At 38.7% G+C, this 11,281-nt stretch overlaps 1 protein-coding gene across 1 annotated transcript in view; it reads right to left on the bottom strand.

The window, feature by feature from the left end:
- Positions 1-2,030: 2,030 nt before the first annotated feature.
- The window catches only part of TRIP11 (thyroid hormone receptor interactor 11), an 80,657-nt gene continuing 71,406 nt past the window's right edge, over positions 2,031-11,281 (bottom strand). The window contains exons 17-21 of the mRNA XM_045013484.1: positions 8,791-8,872; positions 7,844-7,958; positions 7,095-7,220; positions 5,302-5,446; positions 2,031-2,251 (exon numbers count right to left, since the gene is read on the bottom strand). Coding sequence (XP_044869419.1) covers positions 2,031-2,251; positions 5,302-5,446; positions 7,095-7,220; positions 7,844-7,958; positions 8,791-8,872 — 689 coding nt within the window. The remainder of the gene's footprint in view (positions 2,252-5,301; positions 5,447-7,094; positions 7,221-7,843; positions 7,959-8,790; positions 8,873-11,281) is intronic.

Genomic DNA, 11,281 nt, shown 5'->3' with positions numbered 1-11,281 from the left:
GCCAGCACGTGTCCACCTGTATTAATAATCTGTAAAATACATTATTTTTAAAAGGCAAACATTTCTGTCTATATCAGCTCATCAAAAGGATTTTATTCGAAGTGATTGCTCACCCTGAAATAAATATAATTACACGTATATAAGAGATTGCACAGATACACCACATGGTTTAAACTTTCTTTAGAGTCTTTTGGACAAAAAATAACCATTCCATGATGGTGGTTTTCCAATGACAATACACATTTTAAGTAACCTACCTGAATATTCTCAACAAAGGTATCCAAAAATTTAATAGGAATTTAAAATTTAGTTCTTATACAACATAATACTTGCTTTCATACATCAAATATGCCTACTGACCTTTCAGAAATCAAATTTCAAAGGACTTGAATGCATTCATTAATTTATCCATAATAGAGATTTTATAACAGATACTAGTGATCTGAAACAAAAATTCAACATGATTGATCTGCTTCTAAATTTGCCTTAACCTTCCATTTCAAATCCATAAAACTCTGCTACATTGGGGAATGTCATTATCGTATGAAAGTGATTCTGAAGTTGAATTCTTCGTGAAGACTGGAGTAACAAATTGAGAAACTTTTCTAGAGAACAGTTTAAAGGAAATGAAGGGATGTTACCATTTTATCTATATATAAATAAAGAAAAGTTTTGTTGCATTCATTATTTTGACAGATTCGATACAAGATTCTGTGATTAATTTTATTTAAACATAACTTTCGCAACAATTTAAACTAAGGGTACGTAATGAAAATGGAGAGGATTAAAGGCTGACAGTTCTAATATAGAACTTGCACAATAATCACCTTTAACACCGACTAAACAAGGAATGGCATAAACAGGATTAGAAACTAGACATTTTTAAACGAAGAAGCTTTGTTGCAGATTTTAACTGTTTTTCTGAGAAGGTTAGTTTTAACTTTCAGTATGCAATTCAATACTTTATCTGCAACATGTAGTATAAAGTGTACAAGTCATCACAGGTAAATTTACATAATTGGCTTTGGCTCTGGCCTTATATAGACCTATTTACAAATCTGGGATAAGTAAACATCTATTTACCTAAATTCTATACATATGTTCAAACTTTAAACCTGTTTCAAATCAAATCCTGCACGATAAAAGTCTTTTAAATATACATCTTAAACCATTACAGTACTGCAGCATGTGTGTATACATATTAAAATTCCCATGGATCTGTTAAATTCTCCATTGATAGCTATTCACCACATGGAAGTTTTTAGGGAAAAAAAAATCAAAGATATTCTCCAACTCCTTTGTTTCCAGAATTAACACCTTGGTGCCTGTGGTTTTGGATTGCCATAAGCAGCTATTAGACTGGGAAAAATATAGCTCCTGGTGCAAAAAGGATTGATGTGCCTCAAAGTGGCCCAAAATTTGGGGTGCAACTTATCCTCTTATTAAGAGAGGGATATGTTTTTACGTAAATATAGTTGGGTAACTGCAAGTATTTTTGTTGTCTCCAATAATCAAGCTCCTACATGCTTCCTTACCTCCTCCTTTGGAATTTGCATCATGAATGGGCACCCCAAATATTATTCTATATTAATTTTGGTTAGAAATATTAATTAATGTGCAGTGGTGCTTCCTCACATGCCCATTGTCAATAACAGATTGTGCTCTTTGACAAACTGACCCCAATACCAAAGAGTTAATATTGCTGTTGCACTCCTGAAACAACTCAGAATACAGCTAGTGTTTATGAGTCCTACAGTTTGTTTTGCAATTCTACAACTGAGATAGAATAAATTTTCTCCAGTTTAAAACCTACCTCAGAACTAATATGAACAAAGAGGGCAGTTATTCCTGTGACTCCTACAATTTCCAAAGCACGGTTTAGTTCATAATTAAATTTAAAGAAAAACCAAGTACATCTGCAAACAAGTACAGAGCTTTTTACAAAAGGCCTCTTTGTGATCAATTATATAAAATATAGAGTTCTCATTTTTCTTAAAGTGCTATCATCATCAATATTGATTCAGAATCATCTATTGTTTTAAGAGGTCTTTTAGTACAGCACCAGCACTGGCATCAGGCAACACTGGCAGTGGTGTAAAAGTAGGCAATGCATCAGAAATAGGTTTCATAAGCAGATGCCCTGATCCACCAGTTCCAAGAGAAGTGGGGGTGATTAGGGGCACTGCTGCAGATCGGGGTGCCAAGAACGGATTTGCATCTGGTCTTCTACTGGTTCCCGAGCCTGTAGTTTCTGAGATTTAAAAAAAAACAAAAAACAAAAACAAAAAAAACACACACACATTAGAAAACATTTACAATCCACCAATTTTCAACGCATTTGTGTAGAAAGCAGATTATCCTTCAACTCCTCCTTCTTCGTTGCATCAAATTCAATCTTCTTGCCTTACACTTCAAGGCCTTTCACAACTCTGCATCCTCTCTACTTATCTACTCTATTATTACATCCCACTGGTAAAATTATACTAGCTTTGATTGCCCATATATCAACTTCTCACAATCTGCCCCTTCTAGACAAAACTCCTGCCCATACTAGCTTTTGTCCAAGTCATTTCAAATTCAGTATAAAAATTCTCTCAGTCCCAGATAAAACTAGGGCCCTACCAAATTCATGGCCATGAAAAATGCATCACCGACTGTGAAATCTGATCTCCGCTGTGAAATCTGTCTAGTGTAGGGGAGGGGCAGGGCTGGGGGCTCCTATAGTACACCATGCTCCAGTTGCTAGTCATGGCCAGGCTGGGGAGGGATGGGACTTTCTCTTCCCCGGCAGGGGCCATTCCTGGGACTGGGTCAGATCCACCTCCGGGAACCTCCCGGCTGCAGGAAGCTCTGTGGCTGCTGACTGGGAGCCCAGCTCTGAAAGCAGCACCATAACCAGCGCGGAAGTGAGGGTGGCATGGTATGGAATTGCCACCCTTTCTTCTGCGCCCCCGCCAGTAGCAGTACAGAAGTGAGGGTGGCAATACTCAGGGCCGGTGCAAGGATGTTTCGCGCCCTAGGCGAAACTTCCACCTTGCGCCCTCCCCCATCCCCAAGCCCCCACCCTTAAGCGCCCCTCCCCCCCGGCAGCAGTTCCCCCCTCCGCCCTGAGGCACCCCCCTTGCAGCAGCTCCCCACCCTCTGCCCTGAGGCACCCCCCCACGCCCCAGCTCACCCCTGCTCCGCCTCCACCCCGAGCACGCCGTGGCTGCTTCACTTCTCCTGCCTCCCAGGCTTGCGGCGCCAATCAGCTTAGGCGCCGCAAGCCTGGGAGGTGGGAGAAATGAAGCAGCCACGGTGTGCTCGGGGAGGAGGCAGGGCAGGGGTGAGCTGGGGCGGGTAGTTCCCCTGCGTGCCGCAAGGTGAACTTACTTGCTGCAGGCGGCCCTCCCCACGGTCCCCTGCCCCAGCTCCCTCCACCTAAATGCCGGCTGCGACTGGGGCGGCCAAAGATCCAGCCGCCGCAGTCACTGCCGAAGAAAATGCCGCCGCCCAAATCCTAGTGCCCTAGGCGACCGCCTAGGTCGCCTAAATGGTTGCACCGGCCCTGGCAATACTGTGACACCTCCTATAATAGCATACCATACCATGCCACCCTTACACTTCTGTGCTGCTGCAGGTGGCGGTGCTGCCTTTAGAGCTGGGTGCCTGGCCAGCAGCTGTTGCTCTCCGGCTGCCCAGCTCTGAAGGCAGTGCCACCACTAGTAGTGCAGAAGTAAGGGTGGCAATACCGTGAGCCCCCCTACAATAAATAGCCTTGTGACCCCACCCATGATCCGCTTTTGTGTCAAGATCCCCAGGGTTACAACACTGACATTTCAGATTTAAATAGCTGAAACCATGACATTTATGATTTTAAAAATCCTATGACCCTGAAATTGACCAAAATGGACTGTGAATTTGGTAGGGCCCTAGATATAACCTATGTTTTTCCTTTGTGTTCAGCTATCAGAGGGGGAAGCAGGCAAAAAAAAAGTATATATATCAGGTTTATAGTGGAAACTAAGTTGCTACTGCCACTCCATAATAATTCAATAGTTTTTTTTTAAAAAAAGATCTTTTATCACACAACTGGATCAAACTCCTATAAATATAGCAAGGCTACTCAAGTCCTTTTGCATTGGTATGGGATTTACATCCTTATCTTATGCTTCTTCCATATGGTATATCTCTAGCAACTGAAAACTTAGATACCAAAACCAAAACAATTAAGGGATATAGGATGGGTGTCTGGTTTTATAACGGAACAATATGGTTCCTCAATGAATAAAGGACCTCAGAACTTAGTTTTTCCAGACTAGGAAAATGGGCTTTTGCCAAATAAAATAGGGTACCCTGCCTATATTATTATAAATGTCAAGAGTACAAAGAAATATGAAACCTAATTTAAGTTTATTGAAAATAATACTTTCAGAGATAAGCTGATACGGCAAATTGGAAATTCTTTCTTTATGTTTCTCCAATTTACTTGTGGCTTGAAAAAGTTATTTAAATCTTAATATTGCAGCTTACAATTGTTGAAATTTTAATTTAAAAAGGCTCTATGATCAGCAACAGTTGGCATCTAAAGATGAAGTCCTAAAAAGCATATTAAAAAAAAAATCATTCCATATGCAGAACTCTGATTAATTAAATTAAAGACTTGATCCTACAAGGTGCTGAGCATCCTAAACATGTATTACTCAGCAGCATGTGCTCAGTGACTTACAGGATCAGAATCTAAAGGAAAGTCAATTGATATTTATGCACATACCTGCTAGGAAGTATTTCAAGTACAGGCATAATTGTTAAAGTATTCTGACTTTACCAACACGGAGAACAAATTAGAGATCCTTTCTCAGATAAAAAAAATCAATCTCCGATTAGCTCACATTTTTAAACAATCTGCTAGTTTTAGCCTAATACTTAGGAAGTGAACTGGTGTTACACATCACAAACCATCATAAGCTTGGCATTCTTAGCTCTATGAGACCCAGGCTAAACAGCAGGGATGCTGCAGATCAGGACTAGAGAGCACAGACATCACCACATGCAGGGAAGATTAACTACCATCTGTCTGGCTCTAGTGCTGGCTCTCACCATCAAAAGCAATATATTCACTCAGAGATTAAGGGGACTTTTTGGGGGATGGGGGAAGGGGGAAACAGAATATCAAAGTGGTCTAAGGGAGCTAGGAGCTTAACTCCCGTATGGCCTTTAGAAAATCCCATCAGAATGAAAGGATGGACGGACACACACAGTTTCTCTCTCCCTTTAGATTTAACCCAGAACTTCAAATTTTCCACCAAGATATGGTGTTACCTGTATGGCTGCTGGATCTGGTACTACTAGGATTACAAATTCCTGCTGCTCCTAAAGGTTTCATGTCATGAACAGAGAGCGTGGGTAGGGGAAGGTTTGGACGTGATTCTGTTTCAAGGAACTTCACAAACAGTTCTGAAAAAGACTAGAAAGAACATGCCCACTAATTAGAACATTTTCAATAATGTTCTTTAACTGATAACTGCTTCTGGACCAGAATTTAGAAAGAAAGACTGGTCCTGAAAAGATCTGTATTGGGCTGCAAGAATTTTTCTAGCCCTAAGGTCACAAGAAATCAGACTTTAACATGCGGTGATCAAGGAATTTATTTAAAAAATATCAGTTAACCTTCAGTGACACAGCAAAAATATAATTGGAATTTATTAAAGTTTTAAAGATAACATTTGTACCTCCACCATCAAAGTCGGATTTTTTTTGAATCCCATGCTGCTACTGACATCATAAGCAGTATAACATGGACACAGGAATATTGTCACCCAAGTTACAACAGCTTAATAAAGAGGAGAAAATGTCAGATTTTTTTTTAAAAAGGCCATTACTTTCTCCACTTTGTTTATCTGGCACACTATGCCATGGATATCAGACTGCTTATGATGTCAGCAAAAGCACAGTACTCAGACTTTGCTAGGAGAATAAGCACTGCAGATACAAAATTATTAATCTTCCTCTTTATGCCTGTGAAACTACTAAGACAATTTACATTATTAGCAAACACACTGGGAAAAAACATTTTCTAAATTAAATTAATTGACATCTACACCTTAAAAATCACAGCTCTGGCTGGTGGCTTACTTTATTACTCCACTTCATTGCTTGTGTCATTTTAGTAGCCAATATCCTCCCATAAGCTTACAGTTAGAGATTAACGCTTTACATAAATTCTCCAACATTTTTATTCTGTGGCACGGTGAACAAAAAACAACTTCCAAACCCTCTTATTGCTCACTGCTTGATTCTCAAATATGTTCCATTCTGCTGATCACCAAGAAAGACTCCAGTCTACTGGGGGGCAGGGATAGCTCAGTGGTTTGAGCATTGGCCTGCTAAACCCAGGGTTGTGAGCTCAATCCTTGAGGGGGCCACTTAGGGATCTGGGGCAAAAATTGGTCCTGCTTGTGAAGGCAGGGGGCTGGACTCAATGACCTTTCAAGGTCCCTTCCAGTTCTAGGAGATTGGTATATCTCCACTTATTATTATTACTAGGTGTCAGAATCACCACTTTATAAAACTTGAAAAGTGGCTGCTTTCTCAAGAACTTCTGAATCTAAGACCAATGACATACAGCACAGAAAAGCTAGGAATTCCAGCTTTCAAGTTAAAATTGAAAGGAGGGTGGGGGGGCCTTTGGGGAAAGGGAAGGACAAAATTGTAATCAAAGTATGATTTCATGGTCTTATATCCTGCAGCCTGCTGAAGACTCCCAGCTTTCAAATAATGCATTTAACCTCTAGTTCTGAAGGTTCACACAATAAAAGTCCCTGGTGGACAATGATGTTATCAATCCCTAGAAGGGCTGTAATATTTTGGTAGTAGCCCAGCACTTAGCATGGACCTCAGGCCAGTATGACTTTTAACCTCCTGTTTATTACTGGTTTAAAAAAATGTTGGAAAACTAAGTAGTTGCACTAAGAACACAAGTAATTTAAGATCTATTATCAATAAAACCAACATTAAATCAAGACCAAAATACCAAAACTAAAAATGTTAGCATTTATATATAACTGTCATGGCTTTTGCATTCAAATGTAGAGAATTGTATAATTAATCCTTACACTATTGAAAACAGATTGATTAGTTGGTCTTATAGGTGTGCTCGGGACACTCTTTGATCCAGCTCCTCCTCCACCAAGCCAACCAGTCACCCAACTGGTAACACCTTTTTGGTCTTCAGACACTAACTAGAGAGAATTAAAAAAAAGAGAAATGCTGAAATAAAGAAAAAACAGCAAAACCAACCAACAAAAAGCAAACAAACAATAAAAATCAGCTTATGGGCTGGCTCCCTTACATTTGCTCACAAATGGCAAAGGGAACTGTTCCAGATTATCTTATTTGACGAACAGCGAACCCTTATTTACTGACAAAAGCTTTAAAACTGTTCTCCACCCCTCTGAAATATCCCACTGGTCTAAAATCTTGTTATGCATAAAACCATTGTTTAAATAAGCCTGTATACATGAGTTAAACTAGTTTGACTAACTGAAGTAAACATTCTGAGACTGTCATATTACAGCTACTGTACTAACAACCAAGTGAAGCTCTTTCCTTCCTCTACAGCAACATCCATCAGACAAAATGACATCCTGCATCTATTATTCTATTAAAATCATTGTAAGATCCAATAGAATCAGCATGTTCCTCTTTAAGAATGAACACAGATGAAAGGCCAAATTTTTTATTTTCCATAAACATTGCTTGGCCGTGGCATTTAATGTAGCAGCAGAAAACAACACTGTATTTTACTAACATCACAAATATATGTTAAATGAAAGAGGAAGTCTAGTTTTTAATGCGGTATTACCTGATCTAGCTCTTCCTTTTTGATCCCCAAAATACTTCCCATTAACCTTAAGACCTCATGACGCTTATTCTTTGGAGTATGAAAATGCCCAATGAAGAGATTTCTCATCAAGACCCTATAAAAATGAAGAGAAAGAGCTAATTAATCAATTCATCTTTTACAGAACTCATGTTGTCAAAATATTAACATATTAATCCTTATTCTTGAAATGATTTCACATACACTTTTCTAATTTATCATCATCATCATAAACCAAAGTCAAAATGTATGATGCAAGAAATAAATGGCAACCTCACCAATTTCCTTTAAGCTCCCAAAACACTTCCTCTACTGTGGGTTATAATTTGGAGAAGCTTGCAAATGGTCTTATTGTCTACTGAGACAGAGGGAACAATGATTCACATGCTGAGGAAGTGATATATTTCACTGAGATGGAGGAAGGAGCAAGAAGCAAGAAACAAAGTACTGTCTTGAACCAATCCTAAGGGAGGAAACAGTGGAGTGGCTATAGTTTTAATATCAATTCTAAGTGGGGGGAATCAAATGAGAGTCTGATATCCAGATGATACCAGCTATGTGAGAAGGCTTACTTTTTGTGCCCTAGACAGATTACAATGTACTAGCATTGAGCTACAGATAGAAAGTCAAGAAATTAGAGTCAAACTAGAATTATAAATAAGGAACAATCAATAATGCTAATTTTGTTTAGACGACATATTTTAATTCTGTTTAGACAAACATTTTTATTTCAATTTTCAAAACTAAGCTTTAAAATGACTGCACAATGGAAAATATGCAAGTATTCACTATTTTTTGAAAGATTTTATGCAGAAACCTAAATCTACACCATGACTACTATTCTTATTCTGTTAGTGTAGTTTTAAGAAGGGATGTATAGGATGAAGAGCAAAGAACTTATAATTACACCAATTAAAAAAGTCACTTACTTGTCCACTTTCCCTTCTGTGCTGTTTATAAGGTTCATTAGTTTGTTTTGTGCATCTTCCAACATTTCTTGTTTGATCTCACCTAGAGAATTAATATGTAATTTCACTGTAAATTAACTAAAATAGATGATTTTAAGATAATATACACTTCAAAGTTATATACACATATATGTTTTCAAATAAAATGCATCAATATTATTAAAATAACTTTTTTTTTTAAATAAAGATGATGTATTTGGAAAGTGTTCACTTAAGGTATTTAATATTTTAATATGAGCTAAAATACCCAGTACATTCAGTGCAAAGTGAGCCAAAGCACAGACAGCAGGATATAAATCCACTGCATGAGGCTTGGTAAATTGTTCAGCTGCAGTTAAATTAACTAAAGCTGGAAAATAAGATCTTATGCAACAGTTCATGAGCTGCTTCAGTACATTCTAGGTATGATTTCAGTCCTATCTGAAATCTTATATAGTGTAGAATATGAACTTAGAAACCACTTTGGTCATCATAATACCCAAACCTACCCCACTGGGTCTCCTGAATTAGCCATAAATCACTATTGACACCCCAACAGACTTGGAAATGTTAGCACTTTTAGAGCCATTTTCTCACACTGGGAAATAGAAACATTTATTTGTATTTTACTTTATCCCAATTTCCAGGTATAATTTTGCAGACTGCCAGTTTGACACAAGACTGCAATGACTCTTACGGTGTGTTCTGGTCTGTAACAGGGTCAGTGTATGTCATCTGGTCATGTGTGTGCTGCCTTTTTAGCTTCCAAGTGCACCCAGATTCTCATGAGAAGTTCCATCCCTTCTCGGGGTTTGGTTTATTAAAGTAACTTCACAGTTCAACATCACCTCAATGCAAAACAAACTTTCACGGACTCCACCATTCTTTCCCAAAAACCAGATCCAACTGTGGACCTACAGCCTCTCATCAGTAAAGCTTCAATCTCCCACTAGGCAGTCCCATCTGTTTGGCACGGAAGCCTCCCACCAGGGTCCTTCCTCTGGCCCTGGGTCTCTCTTCTTTTTCTCTTTAGCAACCCTGGGCTGCCAGCACCTAACTCAGCCACTGTCCCAAGCCGCAGAACAGGGTGCTGAAACATGTGCATGCACTCCAGATCCAGCACACTTACATGGTCCATTATGCCAATAACCCTTATGATGAAAAGGAGTTACAGGAGAGACTGAAATGGCTTTTTGGAAGTATGAAAGTTCAGTTTAAAATGGTTGGACTGGAACATCACAGATACCATGACATTTCCTTGAGACACGGAGCTGAGGGACAAATGAGAGGGCCAAAAGCTGTTATTTATTTAATTTGCAAATCATACGATATACCTATCAATACTTACGGAGTTAAATAAAAAAGTTTCAAAAATGGATCTTTATCCGCTATCCTGAATTCCTACTTGCCAGCTCCATGTTCCAATTGGTTGTTGTGATGCAATACCCTGATCTGCTGGATCACAGCTGAGTGGAAATCATAGGCAGAATGGTAAACTACAGTGTGGTTTTGTGATTGATATGTCCGGTATGGAAGTTACCAAGAACAATGATTCATTTCATACAGACCAAACAGGCATCAGATTTAGTCCTTTTGTTGCTATGATCATCATTCTTCCCAAACAGTTTAATGGCATCCATTTCTCTATGCATCTAGTATTACATATAACTCAACTGCTTGCCTTTTCTTATACACATACAATCACCTAACCACCCTATGGAAATGTATCCTGGACTCTGTTTGACCTTCCATCACCTTCATCATTCATAAGCTGATAAAAATAGCTTATGAATTCCTAAAATATCATGAGAGAAAAATAAATCCCTAAGAAAATTCACACAACAAAACCATTTTATTCAACATTAATGTTGTGAGAAAACATGCCAAGATTCCTACTCATAAACTTATATTAAAATATGAATCAAAAATAGCTGATATTAGATAAATTAAAGATTTTTTGCACAATGAAACAGTACAGTAATTGCTAGACAACTTCTTCACTTTCAAAATGTTTTGGGATTTAAGAAAAAGTTGACAATTGCTTAGGAACTAAAAGATATTTCCAGGGTAGTATTAGATGATAAATGGTAGTGTTAGATGCTAAACTCTGGTGGTTTCTTCTCCTCTCATCATCACGGCAAATCCCAAAGGAAAATGGCCTCTTTGCAGATCGAGCACCACTTGGATCAATCTTTGACTAGTTACATTTCTCATCAACACACAGGATATCGGAATGCCCTTTCCGCAAGGTTTCATTGGTCAGTTTCACCTCAGTGACAGAGAATCTCTTAGCCACTTCAGCTACATGGACAATTGACTAGATTATACTGAAGCTGACCATCTTGATAAACACCGTCACAACATGAACGACCCTGGAGAGGTCTTCTCCCCTGACTAGGGTTAAAATGATTGCCAAGTATGGATTTTGCAAGATGTATTCTCTCAGGGTTACATTCAATCTAGTGCAAAGGGC

This window comes from Mauremys mutica, chromosome 4 (assembly GCF_020497125.1).
Source record: "Mauremys mutica isolate MM-2020 ecotype Southern chromosome 4, ASM2049712v1, whole genome shotgun sequence".
Taxonomy (NCBI): Eukaryota; Metazoa; Chordata; order Testudines; family Geoemydidae; genus Mauremys; species Mauremys mutica.
The sequence above is the reverse complement of the archived record's forward strand: the minus strand, read 5'-3'. Positions and strand labels throughout refer to the sequence as shown.